Source organism: Solanum pennellii, chromosome 6 (assembly GCF_001406875.1).
Source record: "Solanum pennellii chromosome 6, SPENNV200".
NCBI classification, from domain to species: Eukaryota; Viridiplantae; Streptophyta; class Magnoliopsida; order Solanales; family Solanaceae; genus Solanum; species Solanum pennellii.
Window position 1 is genome coordinate 56605739 of NC_028642.1, and position 15016 is coordinate 56620754.

At 32.5% G+C, this 15016-nt stretch overlaps 1 protein-coding gene across 3 annotated transcripts in view; it reads right to left on the reverse strand.

The window, feature by feature from the left end:
• LOC107023174 (transcription factor LHW-like) overlaps nucleotides 1-14376 on the reverse strand; it is a 24753-nt gene extending 10377 nt beyond the window's left edge. Inside the window, exons 1-10 of one of the 3 annotated variants that reach the window (XM_015223770.2) lie at nucleotides 13411-14374; nucleotides 12345-12566; nucleotides 12164-12245; nucleotides 11775-11816; nucleotides 11628-11687; nucleotides 9567-11237; nucleotides 9334-9435; nucleotides 8913-9053; nucleotides 8667-8792; nucleotides 7825-8584 (exon numbers count right to left, since the gene is read on the reverse strand). In XM_015223770.2, the coding sequence (XP_015079256.1) occupies nucleotides 8471-8584; nucleotides 8667-8792; nucleotides 8913-9053; nucleotides 9334-9435; nucleotides 9567-11237; nucleotides 11628-11687; nucleotides 11775-11816; nucleotides 12164-12245; nucleotides 12345-12566; nucleotides 13411-13505 (2655 nt within the window). In that variant the 5' untranslated portion in view covers nucleotides 13506-14374 and the 3' untranslated portion in view covers nucleotides 7825-8470. Of the gene's footprint in view, nucleotides 1-7824; nucleotides 8585-8666; nucleotides 8793-8912; nucleotides 9054-9333; nucleotides 9436-9566; nucleotides 11238-11627; nucleotides 11688-11774; nucleotides 11817-12163; nucleotides 12246-12344; nucleotides 12567-13410 lie in introns of those variants that run through there. The other 2 variants (XM_015223769.2, XM_027917800.1) reach the window with 2 other exon arrangements.
• Between the last annotated feature and the right edge of the window lie 640 nt (nucleotides 14377-15016).

Consider the following 15016-nt stretch of genomic DNA (forward strand, 5'->3'; position numbering starts at 1 on the left):
CGCGCCACTCACACTGTTCCTGCTCTCTATTGTGACAACAAATCAACCATCTGTGTGGCCAAGAATTCCGTCCTACACACCAGAATGAAGCATGTTGATACCGATTGTCTCTTTGTTCGCGATGAAGTTCAGGCCGGCACCATGACTGTGCAGTATGTACCCACTGAAGAACAACCGGCTGATATTCTCACCAAGCCTCTCCCGAGCCGACAGCACGATTACCTCAGTTCCAAGCTTCCGTTCGCTTCCGCTCAGCTCAGCTTGAGGGGGGATAATAACAGATAGTATTAAATAATATTAGTATTTACTGTGTACTAATCCTAGTCCTATTAGGATTAGTACTCCTTAATCCTAGTCCTATTAGGATTAGTACTCCTTCCTATATCTCCTATATATATCTCCCATGTATTCCCTTATTAGGTTACCACTTCAATACAATCAATATTCCTTCACTTTCAATAAAGCACTTTTAGTTGAACCAACATCTCATTTCTATGGTTGTAAGTTGTAAAACGATGAAAAAATCAGCTTGAAATAGATATGCCGTGAAATTAGTTGAGGTGCGTGAAAACTGACTCCGACTCTATGATCATAAAGGTAACCAACTTGAAATATTGTTCCAATTAAAATGAGCACTAAAACAGAGATCGGAGCCTAAAGGGCAAAAAGTGTTTGACAAAAATTCAAAAAAGGCATATCAAATTTTTTTTAAACCAAAGGGACTAAATCACTAGTGGAGTAGCGATTTTGTTTTGACGCCGTTATTCTATTAAACAATCAAAATCACTGACCTATCAGCGATTTTGCCCAAAAAGAATTTTTATTTTAAAAAAGAAAATCGCTATCCGTGCAACGTTTTTGAGACACTTTTTTTAAAAAATAAATCAAAATCGCTGCCATTTTACCAATTATTTTTTACAAATGCCACGATTTAGGCGGAGAAGTTTTTTTTTTCCTTAAAAATCGCTTCACTGACGGCGATCTTGGTGAAAGTTTTTTTTTTTTAATTTTTAAGTGGTTTTCTATCAGCGGCTTCATTATTTTACTATTTTTTTTTATTAATAACCTGAATATACACTAAAATTGGGGGGAAATTTTCACCAAATTTGTTGTTGTTTTTTTATAAAAAAAAAATCCTAAAAACGCTGCACGAATCGAGATTTATTTGGATAAAATCGTTGGTAAATCGACGATTTTAATTGTTTAACAGAGTAACAGAGTCAAACCAAAATTGCTATCCTACTAAGCGATTTTGCTCCTTTAGTTAATTTTTTTTTTGATATTCGCCCTTTTAAAATTTTTATCAAATTATTTTGTCCCATAAACTTCAAACTCCACTAAAACATGCGTTTTACTTCCCTTTGGTTAGCGGGCAAGTATATTATTTTTACATTTTTGGTTCATCTTATAAAAAGATTGACTACATAAGCATGGATGATTTATACTTACAACACAATGGAACATAATTCTAATTAAATTTTACTTTGAACTTTAATCAAACTCCTTATTAATGACAATAGTTATAACTTCGATTAAAGAGCACTTTCGATTGGGCTGTTAAAATGATGTATACTTAAATACGAGATAAATGAGAAAACAAATCTTGCAATATCTATGATCTAGACATGGGAAACATTTCAACACTTAAGTCAAATTTTTAATTTTTTTTTATTAAATACATGTGCGGTATTTGACAACTTATATCACTTACCCATGATATTGCCAAATCAGTATGGGATGATACAGTTCCCACGGATCTCCAATAATTAATTTCTAAACAAGTATAAGATATTTTCCATGTGATTATATGCCCATAACAAATTATCACACGTTCTATATACACATATATTTTATTGGATTATTCTTTAGTATTATATCTATTTTTTTTTTCTCTCTATCTATCTTTTTTAATTTGAGAAGGCACATTCACACATGCTCAAATATGTAGAGTTCGAAGCTAAAAAGACAAAATAATTGTCAAAAAATTAAAAAAGGCATATTAAATTTTTTTAAAATCAAAAGGGCAAAATTGCTCCCGACGAATTAATCTTCCTATGACACAATGATTAAAAATAGTTGCCTTAGAAGCGATTTTATCTAAAAATTATTTTTCTTTTTAAAATTGCTGTTACGACACCAATTTTAAGTCGAGTTTTGTTTTCCTTACATCGCTGTAGGAGCAGCATTTTTCATTCCTATTGTTAATGTGCTATTAATTTTCATTCCTATTGTTAATTATTAACAATATAAAAATGATTAACAAGAAGGACAATATACTCAATAAAATTGTTGAAGCATGAGGTAAATTGAATTTTATATCATAAATAATAATAAAAGAATATTGAATCCAAAAAAAATTCAAAAGGGGCAAGATTGAACACGTCAAAAAAAGAAATTCCTGATTTTTCATTTTAATTTTATCAAAATCGCTGGAAGTAATGTGGTTTTTAAAAAAACTTATTTTTGAATTCATTTTGAAGAAAAAACTTTTTTTGTTGTTGAGAAAATCGCTTATAAGACAACGATTTTTATTTTTATAACAAAAGGAGTTTTGTCAGAAGAAAATCCCTCTCACGAAGTGATTTTACCCATTTAGTTAATTCTTTTTCTTTATGTGTCGTTTTGATTTTTTGAAAGAAAAAAGTTACCCTTTTGACTTCTGACTCAAAATATGTACGAAAAAAGTTTGAGATCCTCTTAAATAGATTGTTCCTTGATCTATCGTATATTTGAAATAAATTACAATTTACTCTAAACAGAAGTGTCATGAAGTAGATTTTGTTGAAGGATTTCTTATTGACTCATAAAAAGATATACGTACGACATGTTTAATTTAAAATTAAATAATTAAATTAAAAATTTAAAGATCTAGATCTAAAATAAGTACTACGTACTTATTATTGTGTTATTATTTTACACATTTTATACTATAAGCCATTGCATATGCATACATAATTCGTGTTGAAAACAATATAATTCAGTTAAACTCACGGTCAGATCAAATATTATTGAGATCAAATGATCTATTTTTAAAAGGTCATAAGATGTTTGTCATACTTTTGGGAGAAGTGTTTATCTGCTGTTTTTGTTAAGCTAAAAATATAGTGTTTTTCTCAAAAATATATATTTTTTTTAGAAAATACACTTAGAAACACCTTTTGAAAGCTTAATCAAAACTCAAAAGTACTTTATAGATTAATTGACCAAACACAAATTACTTCTCAATCAGAAAGTACTTTTTTTTTTGAAAAATACTCCCATTGTCTTATTTACATGTATATAAAATACTCTGTCCTGTTTACGTGTATATATTATCTTATTCTCATATACTTTTTTTGTTTAACAAAGAATGATCTAGTTTGACCTTACACAAAGTTTAAGAATAAAAAACAAGCTTTTAAATCTTGTTGTTCTAAATTAAAGTTAAGTCAAATGTATAAAATTGTCCTTTGATCTCGTGGTCTTAAACATGCCACGTGGAAAGCTGAAATTAAAATGTTACTCCCTCCGTCCGGAAATGTTTGTCATGTTGCACTTATCGAAAGTCAAATTGACTAATTTTCAAAGATAAATTAGATCACATTAATTCGATATTTTAAACAAAAAAATAAGATATTCTAAAACTATATAAAAACTACTATAAATTACAATTTTTTATATATTAATATGATGAAAAAATGTATCTTAAAATGTTAGTCAAAGTTTTTATAGTTTGACTTTACAAATAGAAATCATGACAAATAATATCAGACGGAGGGAATACCAAAAAAGAAAGAAGCCATTCATTTTAAAATAGACTAAATAGAAAAAGAAGTCATTCTTTTTTAAATAGAAAAATTGTATCATTTTACCCTATTGATTATTTTCGAATTTTGAAAAGCATTAACTTTAAATAAATTGAATGTATGATGTGGAACGGAGAGAGTACTTTTTAAAATATTAGATTTTATAAGATTAACCAAACGGATTATTAAATGAATGATAAGAGGCTCTTCATATAATTGTCGAGTTCCCATCTATCTTTAGCATGGCAAAATTGAAAAAAGGAATCTCAAAAATAGGTGCTCAATCATTCTTGGAGATAGCATTATAATTTATATGTTAGTACAGTACCATACAGACATTTATTTATTTTGAATTAGTAATTTATTAATAAATCGCTTCGTATACTGACAAAGTGTTACGATGTACAACTCAGACCGATCGACGAGGAGGACACACACATTTCATAATTTTTTTAATTACTCAAAATTTAATTATTAGTAGATCTACATGTGTTTTGAGTTCCTCGATACATTATTTTCATTTAATGTATTAATGGTGAAAAGATAAATATTTATGTACTTGGGATTTAGGTCATTAATTAAACATCTATAGTTAGCTAGTGACATACATACACTACAATAAAAATAATTTTTTAGCGGTATTAAATATTGACATTAATAAAAAATGCTAAAGCCTTTATCGGTATTAGTTAAGTGTCATTAGAACCAATATTGTATAAAGAGTGACAATTATCGCTAAAAATACATATTTAGCGATTCTTAATTGCTGCTAATGATCATTTTTGTTATAGTGATATGAAATGTACAAGTAACTAATTTGAGACTATATAATAGAGTTAAATCAATGATTATTGTTGAATCTATTTATTCAAGTCATTTTTAGGAAATAGAATATGTCTAACTCTATTATCGGATTTTAACATCTTCACTTATATAACAGAAATGAGTCAAAAATGTTTTTAAACTATGTTAAATAAATAAAAATGTTTTCTAGTTATGAGTTTGATACAAAAATGTTCGTGTCGTCAATACTTTAATCTAAAATTATTCTTATTGTTATTTAATATGTCAAAAATGTTTATTTTCCATATAAATATATTATTTATTTTCTTTAAATACGTTTTTTTTTCTAATAAAGTGAGTGTTCATATGACTGTCAAGGCTCGAACTCAAATATTACTAACTGCTACAGCTAAGCACACGGAAACGTGTTCCTAGAATCTTGAAGCAAAAAGAAAGGTGGAAAATACATCCCAACAACAAATTTTAAAATAATAAAATCGTACGTATCTGTATTTCTTCGTTGTCAACTGTCTCAGTCAATTTCTCATATATTTTTTTGCTTTTATAAATAGAAAGGAAACTTTTACATTTAGTCTAAGCCAATCTTAATTAATTCTTCCCTAAAAGTAGAAACAACAAAGTTATAATACCTAAGCTAAAATGACTATTGTTGTTGAAAATCAAGCTGAAGTTGCTGAGTGTGGATGTTTACTGTTCTTACTGTCGTCGTCGTCTTCGAATTTACTGTTGGTAAGTCATTACACTCTATTTTTTTGTAAAACATGTCATGTTATATGGCTAGTTATCTTTTAGCTGATCAGAAGACTGTTCGACATAAAAGTTAACAACTCTAGAAAAAAAGATAGTGCATGTTGGCTTATACACACCACTAAACATTTTTACTTGAATTTTTTGCCTTATTTCATTTTAGATTATGAATTTATTACTATGTTTTAGTTGATTAAAATTTATATTTGTTGTTTTGCAGGAGCAACACTTGGAAGAGCTGTAAATAGAGCAATTGCAACATTCTTAGGTGCTTCAGTAGCTGGTGGAATTCATCGATTAGCTTGTTTCTCTGGGTCAAAGACAATAGAGCCTATTTTACTTGGATTTTTTCTCTTCTTAATAGGTAATTCATTAAAAAAATTAAAAAACACCCATATATTTTGACTAACTAAATTTAGATACGCCCCGATCTGTTACATGACATAACAAACTATGTTAGATCAGAAGTGTATTTAAGTTCAGTTAGTCAAGCAAAAGGGTATTATGAATGTTTTCGGTAGTTTTCTCTAAAGATTATATGTGTTGTAACGAATGCTATTTTTTGTACATGCAGTTGCAGTAGTGACATATTTGAGATTTCTCCCAAAGTTGAAGGCAAGATATGACTATGGTGTCCTTGTTTTTATTTTGACATTTTCATTGGTGTCCGTTTCTGGTTATCACGATAAACAAGTGTTGGAAATGGCAGAAACAAGGATAACCACTATTCTTATAGGATGTGACATTGCTGTACTTGTTTGCATTTTCATATGTCCTGTTTGGGCTGGTCAACAACTTCACGATAAAATTTCATCAAATTTTGAAAAAATTGGCTCTTTTCTTGAAGGTATGTATATATAGTTTTTATTTTTATACTTTATGTTACATAAACCAAAATTAGAAATGAGTTATATAATCTTGGATTTTGTTAACATGACAGTGTTTGGGACTGATTACTTAAACACATCAAGTGGGGAAGCTAGTGAACAAAAAACATCTGATTTGGAGGGATATAAAAGTGTGCTTAATTCAAAAACCGCTGAAGAAGTACTGGTGAGTAGTCACATAAATTGAGACAGTTTTTTGAAAACAAAAATATTATTAGAACATAACGAGTACTTGTAATTTTCTCATTAATTTTTTCATTCATGTTTTTGTAGGCTAATTTTGCAAGATGGGAGCCTAGACATGGGAAGTTTAGGTATCGTCATCCTTGGGGTCGATATTTGGAAATTGGTGGCATTGCTAGAGATTGTGCTTTTCGAATTCACGCCCTAAATGACTATCTTAACTATGAAACTCAGGTAATTATAATTTCTATCGAGTCAATCTAACTAATTCTCGAAACTAAATTAGATTAATTTAATATTTTAAATTAAAATAAAATTCAGATATTTGAAAACTAGACTATTTATGATATGAGTAAGTTGTTATTTACTCATATCAATATGATGAAAAGAATATTTATCAAATAAACAAAAGGTGGGCTTATTTTGAACTTTTGACCTTCCAAATATTCAAAGGTCAATAAGTTTTAACTTTTGACCTTGAAAAGTGACCGAGACAAGTAACTGTCAATATCAATTATTTTCGTGAAGTTATATGTATATGGTCCTACTTAAACATATGGAATGACTAGCTAATTAATTAACTAATCTACTACAATTATTGCAGGTTGAACAGGAAATTAGAACTAAAATTCAAGAACCATGCAAGAAGGTGAGCACAGAATGTGGCCATGTTTTAAAAGAACTAGCATTGGCTATGAAGACAATGACATATCCACACACCATTACAATCCACATTGACAATGCAAAAATTGCTGCTGAAAATCTCAAGACCTTGCTCCACACAAATAGTTCATGGGAGGGAATAAATTTTTCTGATGTCATTCCTATGGCAACAGTAGCTTCATTACTCATAGAAATAGTTTCTTCTAGCGTAAAGATGGTGGAATCATTTGATAAACTTGCTACCTCAGCAAGATTCAAGAAGACTAATCAACTCGCCCCGGTGAGAGTAAGAACTAATAGTTGGAAAACTAGAGTAACGCCAGATCAGCCGAGTACAGAAAGTGTACATCATGATGTTGCAGGAGAGTGAGGACTAGTGACGAAGTCAGAATTTCTAAGAGATCCGCAAAATAAGTATGGTGTTGTGTAACAAGAAGTTTTGTTACACAATATGTAACTTCCCCTGTGAAGAAATTTTGTTAGATGAAACTTTTAGGCAATTATTTGTTTAGAACCTTTATGGTGTATATAATGTCAATAAAAGGCAACTTTTTTATCTCAAAAAAGTTACTCAACCTTGTTTTAAATAAAAGGCAACTTTTTTATCTCAAAAAGTTATTCAACCTTGTTTTGTAACACAATAGTCAATCAACTAATGGCAGTTCAAAAATTTACTCCATATTTTATAACATAAGTCACTCAACTATTGTTATTCAACCCATTGACACGATAGTCATTTTTTTTTCGCATTGCTGTAAGCTAAGCAAAATCACAAAAAATGACAGAAATAATACAGGGCAAAGGACAGGTTTACAAATTACAAGAGTCGTTTGGGTAGCAGAAACAGAACTGGAAGTCCAAAAACACAAATTGCAATAAAGGAAGACATCAAGTAATAAAATCTCCTAGCACCCCTTATATCATCTCAAACTTTCCTATACATTAAACTAACAGATAACCCTTTTTATGACCAACCCCATAAAACAAAGCACATTTAAAGAAAGAATCAAAACAACAACTAACTTGTGCAATCATAGCATCCTACAGGAGGTATTCTATAGCATCTGATTGCTACATATTTTACAAGTTTACAACCAGGGATGGATTGGAATATTCTATCCGCCTTGAATGAGGGCCTAAAGTAGAGCTTATGGTCTTCAGGGGATTCTGAGTTTCTGATACACCTTGGCTCATGGGACACAAAAATTACCGAGTAGCGTTAGAACCACCAGAAGTCATTTTGGTGTAAATGTTAGTCATGGCAAGCATGTAATTGTCGCTTGCTCTTAACATTACCGGGTGAAGCAGTAGTAGCATGTCGATCACAGCAAACTACAAGATCTACCAGTTGCAGGTAATGCCGCTGCTTGGTGGTATGAATGCACCATTGCTGTGTTGTTATCAGAAGCATTGACAGGTTCTGTTCCACCTTTTGCTGTTTGCTCCAAGAGGTGAACGAGTGAGATGAATATCTCCATCCTTGTGACATCTCTGTTTGCCTGTTTTTAGCAAATTCTAAGCCATACTAAATGATAAACAACCAAGCAAAATTGTGGGAGTACAAGAAGCAGGTTATATCCAAATCTTAATTGGTTACCTCTACAGCAAATTGTGCCCATATTTTGTCGTTCCTTGTTTCCATCACACCCTTCAGGATTGTCAAGCCCAAACCTCTTATAATGTCAGCTATTTCCAAAAATAAGCCCCGTTCCTCGCAAAGCATCTGCACAGAACAGGAAGTTTAGATGAACCATCAGTCATATTTTTCCAGTAATGGATGTCCTGTCAGATATGCTAGAGGGTGAACACATGGATCATTATTTTGAGATGCATGGAAACCAACCTCCACAAGCATTTGACGAGGTTGATTCAGATCCTCAACTATAATAGGGCAGACCATAGACTGTGAGCCTACTTCATATGCCCATGTTGCTCCACCTTCAAGATTATCCTTTAAAAGCAATCCTCCTTCCTTACTGATAATCTGCGGGTTCAAAACGGTCAGAAGTGATGACCGATTCTCACATAAAATTCAGGTCTCCTATATGATTTATTAACTATGAAACTTAAAGCATAACCTGAGAAATTATGTAGAGTGTTATTATGTTAAAATATTCTTTTCTGACTTTTCTTGAACTTGGAAACTTTCTTTTTTCATGATCTCCAGCCATAATTGTAAGTACTGAATCCCAACACAGTATATCAATACGAAAACTCAACTTTTTCAGTATCATGAAAATAAGGCTAAATAGTTATGAGCCAACCTTTGACTCTCCAGTCTGTTTTAGTTTGTCTGCATGTTTTGTGACACTTTGCAAGAAAAGCATGTGTTTGATCGTGCGTTCGAACAGTGCATCAATGCTACACTGAAATCATATGATCCGTCAAGGAAAAGCATTAGCAAGAGCAAAATTTTCATTTAAAAAATAGGAAAATAATAAAATAAAAAATATCAAAAAGTAAACAGGAATTCCAAATGTCAAAGGATGTGTATCACCTTTGCCCCATTAGGCACAATTTCTCGAAGTTCCTTCACACGATCTTGGATCATTTGCCGATCTTTTGGCCTTGGCCTAGGATTCTCTCCTGGTTTAAGCCTTTTGCGATTTGTTTTGCTCATTTCATCTGGCTTTTTAGAATAGCCTGTTGAAACACTGCTTGATGGCTTTGTGTCATAACCACTTTCCACCCATGAACTGATCGTTGATCCATAAATTGAACTACTTTGAGAGTACATTCCTGTGTCTTCTTTGGAGCATTCAGATTTGTATGAAGAAGAACTTATTGCTCCTGATTTTAAAAGTGTCTTGGGAGACACAAATTGCTCTCCCTGAATTTGACTGGAGACCCCAACTCGATCATAGGAGCATGAAGCATTAGGGGCAGAAGAGCTACTCAAATTTGTTATAGTCGTACGACTAGAAACATTGTCATCCAGGCTCTGCTTAGCAGAACGACTTGATACCATAGTATCTAAAATACGGTCAAAGCCAGTCATGGAGAACATACAACTATCTGAGTTTCCCTGGTTGATGGTAGAAGAAGCATCCCGACTTATTGTAGAAGTCGAGCTATTTTTAATCCAATCCTTTGAGTTTGAGTTTGGTTCATTGCACTGGTCATTGTTCCAGCTGCCATTTAGAAGATTTTTTTTAAAATCAGCACCCAAAACATCAAACAAGTCATCCCCAGACTGACACTGGACATGCACATCTCCATATGCACTGTCAAATAATGGAAACCGCGCCCCGTGTTCAATTTTTTCACTATAAAAATCCTGAATGCACTCACTTGAACTTGGATACTCATTCTGTGTTAATATAGGGCCAAGTGCTTGAAACAAATCATTTTCTACCATTCTCTTGCTCCCATCCAACAAATATTCTGCACCTTGTCCATCCAAAGAATGATTATTGATCACATGGTTCACATTATATTTAGAAGATGCCATCAATTCAGACGAACCTATTTGAAGCCCATCTCCAATATGCTCTGTGCAAGATATGATTTTCTGTGGTGGTCTGCTGGCATCTGCAAAAAAATTGGGATGTGGAATTGACTTGTACATCACTCCATGATGGGATCTTCCATGAGATGATCCTAAGACATTTGGTAGAGTTAAATTGCTTTTTGCAAGACTATTTTCACCAGAGATCTGTTGTTCAGTTAACATTATGCTGTCACTATCTAGAGGTAATGAGCCAACAGAAGATTCCTGGCAGAACGGTGGCTTTGGAATGTACTGTGAAGCCTGTTGCTTCTTCCACATGTCGGTGTTTGGAGGAATTACCTCAGTTTTGATGACACTATTTGTAAGCTGGTTGTTCGTATACATGCATGGCTTGTGTAAGTGGTTATCATGGCAGTCTGCAAAACTTTGAGTGAAATTGGAGTCTTGAAACGTTGCATCAACCAAAGAAAAAGAAGTTTGACCAACAAAACCCTCAGTCTGAATTGAGTTACCCTTGTCAATTATTGAAGCAGAGTTCATTACTTTGGCTCTCCCACAATATTCCGATGAGACTGAACTCCCAAGGTAAACTGGTCTGGAAGTTTCTAGTGCTGGTTCTTTTGTTGCATTCTCATCAGATAATAAAACACCAGGGACACATCCTAGTTGACTTATTAGTGTTTTCACATCCTCCACAAATCCCATATTCTCCATTATCTGAGGCAACAAAATGACCATTTCACTTTTAAGCAAATATTTGAACCAGTTGAGCACAGTTAAAAGTATTAGCAAACAAAATGATCACCCCTGGGCACATAGACTAGCACTAACTAAAAGATTGAGCACATTTTACAAATTACTTTCTTTATGACTGCATTATTTTAACAATAACCGGCAAAAAAACACTTAACATATCTAGCCCCCTCCCCAAACCTTAAAGCACACAAGACCTTTTCGTTAGAATTTTGAACTGGGAACTGATCACATCCACTTTCAATTGACTAATGATTTATTTATTAAGAACAGATAGCCCTATCAGCTCGAAGGCTGACCAAAAATATAACAGTGGATTAAGATTCTAAAAGGGCAAGAAAGCGAAAGACTTACGTGCAAGTATGAACCAAATTGAACAACGCCATGAGGAAGAACAGGAATAACTGAAATTGTCTGCATAACAATGATGTATAAAGAATTAAATTAAGTTGCAAAAATTAGAGACAGTTTAGCATATCAATGACGTCAAGATTATTTTACCTGTATGCCAGCTGAAAATTGTTGGCAAAGTTCTCTCAAAACCTAATAAAACCACAGCATATGGAAGTAAGACGAAACATCAGTTGATCAATCCAGTAGTATACTACAGCATTACATCTTAGTTTCACCAAATTGAAGTGATCTAACATCAATATCTAAGCTTGTATTAAATTTAAGAGATTTCTGAGCTTCTAAATTCAGTTGAATAGTAAAACAAACTTCTTTAACCACACGGGGAAATTTAAAAGGGAAATTGTTTATATTCTGAATGTAATAGAGAAAGTAGAATCATACTATAACTTAGCTGATACAGACTATACTTTAGGGTAGAATGGCATCCTAAAGGAAACAATTGACCATTGGCACCAAAGAATTATCCAAATACGTACCTCTGGTGGATGAACATTTCTACTTAAACCCTCCGAAAGAACCCACTGATGTTTCCCAGTAACTGCAGCCCGGCCAATTAGTCTGAGACACAATATTAACGATATAACATATGAAGTAACTCTATTCGCTCTCATTTCAGGATAGAAAACATTGATAAGCTACATTTAGAAAAGGCCATACCCTTCTCCTACTAGATTGAACTGATTGTCCATCATCATTTTGTTTATAAGCAAATGCAAGTTCTCCCCTGCTTGATTCTGAAGCTGAGAATTTTGAACTCCGCCAAAAGCCCAACCAGTACTCCAATCTTGGAAAGCTAGTTCTGGATTCTCAACTCCAGAAGTTCCATGAATATTAGACAATGTTGATGTTTCATAATAAGATTCTTCCCAAATTAAAATCCTGGAAAACCACCAGAGAAATATCAATTCATTTGCAGTGGTTGAAAAACTTTAATCAAGGATAGAGAAGTATCAATAAAGTCATTCACAGAAAGCGACAGCTCTCTGAATTCCTATATCACAAGATTACAGGAAAAGTGTAATAAACTAAAGAACAAGAGACAAGAAGTTTGATACTAGGAACATATAGAATCAAACAAAATTGACAAAAGCAGTAATGAGTATGTTTGTGCAAAGCAGATCACAGCAGTTGAAAGGGTTCTATAAGATTATAACAAATCTGTTTTTTTCAACTTCCTCAAAGATTCTTCAAGACAAAACAGAATGGACCAGCGACAACATTCCAAAAACTGAAAATGAAGTCATCAGATTACAAAATACAAACATTACAACAATATTTATTATCAGTCAAATCTATCGTAATCGACAAACGGAATAAACAACTTTATCTCTATTACCACAGCATTATGATACATAAGCTTTGTCTTTTGGTCAAACAAGGGAGACTGTGAAGAAAGGAACTGAACGCAATAGAATCAGTGAGACTCAATTTACAGTTTTGCAGCAGCACAGAACAACAAAAGGACCGGTAGACTTTTAAGTTTTCCAATTCATACATTTTATTTGCCCTAATTTTCTCACCAAAGAAAAATAATTATCAGCAGAGCAGGTAAATATTTGTACTCACATTTTTCTCCATTGTGTTTAAAACAAGAACTCACTTAACTTTGAACTCAAAACCAGAACACAAAGATTACATCTTTTTACTTCCATTTAATCTTTCTTGAAAAATAAAGCAACACCCACATGGAAGAAATGATAGAAACATTGATTAGAAAACTCACTTGGTGTTTTGGCAACCTATCTTCCAGAAAACAGCATAAGACCACTGGTTTACTCCACAAAGAGTTTTCAAAACCTCTTTCAGCAAGTACCCCATAGCAAGTTTTGGTGTTATATGTATGTATCCCCAGAAGACACCAAAACAATATTACATATATGAATGTCTCAATAGAGGCGAAAAGGACAGTTCTTTTTTAACTATTTCTGAAGTAAATGGTCTAACTTCCGCGGCAAGACCCACGCCCTGCCTGTTTAGTTCTCAACCCACCACTTCTCTTCCTTTGTGGATCCAAATTCACTACTATTAGAACTCTGCAACCCATTATAATGGTAGAAAAGAGAAGAAAGAAAGTGAAAAGAGAGGAAAATGAAAAAAGCTAAAACTTTTCTCTCTAGATAGTAAAACTGAGAAGACCCTTTACAGGAAACTACACAATACCACAAGCTTTTAGCTCACAGTTAACAACAAACACAATTTTCTCCATTTTAAGAAAACCCCAAATAAAGAATCAAACAAAAAATGAAAATTTGAGTGTATATATATATATATATATGTAAAGATCAGAACTTTACAGAATTCTTGAGTGGGATATAGAATCTTTGGTGTATACTAATATTATGTCACACTGTGTGTTGTTGGGTGAAAAAAAGAAAAAGGCTTTTTATGAAGGTTTTGAGTGGTTGAAGTTTAGTTTCAGTGTGTATTTCTCAGAGCTGACAATGGTTGTAATTGCTCATCACTTGTTAGATGAAGAAGAAAATGGTGATGATTAAAGAAACCAATGTGGAGATGACAGAAACAGGCTTCGGGGTAGTAGGGAACTACAGTTTTGCCACTGTGTGGGGGGTTTTGTTGTCAGCTTTCTGGTCTTTTTGAAATTCAGGGGCTTTTGTGTTTTGTGCATCGGGACTATACATGGAATCTTCATTTGCAATTTCTTCAAACAGAATTAACATTCTCTTTTATCCCAAACAAAAACACTAATTTCCCATATATTCATTCTGTATTTTCATATAAAATGACAAAAACCTCATATCAATTAATGAGATAGATTTAAGGCTTGAATAATTTTCCTTTCTTTGAGCTAGCTTATAGGGTGTGAATTAGGCCTAAAATTTAATTTCACATGGCATCAGAATAACAATGCGGGCCCCACTGGGCGTGAAGTGGATGTTAAAGAATGACAAAATCCCATATTTATAGTTAATCAGATGGACGAACTTTTTAAACTTGGACAATCCTCTTCCTTTGTGTTAGCTTTTAGAATCTCTTTTGTGTTAGTTTTTGGAGCGTGAGTTAAATTAATACCTAATTTTACATATTTTAATTAATATTTTAGCAAAGATTGAAAAAGATTTAACTATTTGCTAGAGGAAGGTGTATGTGGATTGTATTCTATAAGGATGTTTCAATTTAATTATGTTTATTTGTTTTAAAATCATAATTTTCACTTAATTGTTTTTCTAAACTATGTAACATAATGAAAGAAACCATATATATATATTCTTTTATTGACTTTTTATTTCTTTCCTCGTAGCTCTAACCTTTGCTCTTTGAATACTCAAATTTATAATAGTTAAAAGTGAAAATTGCTTACCATCCGAACA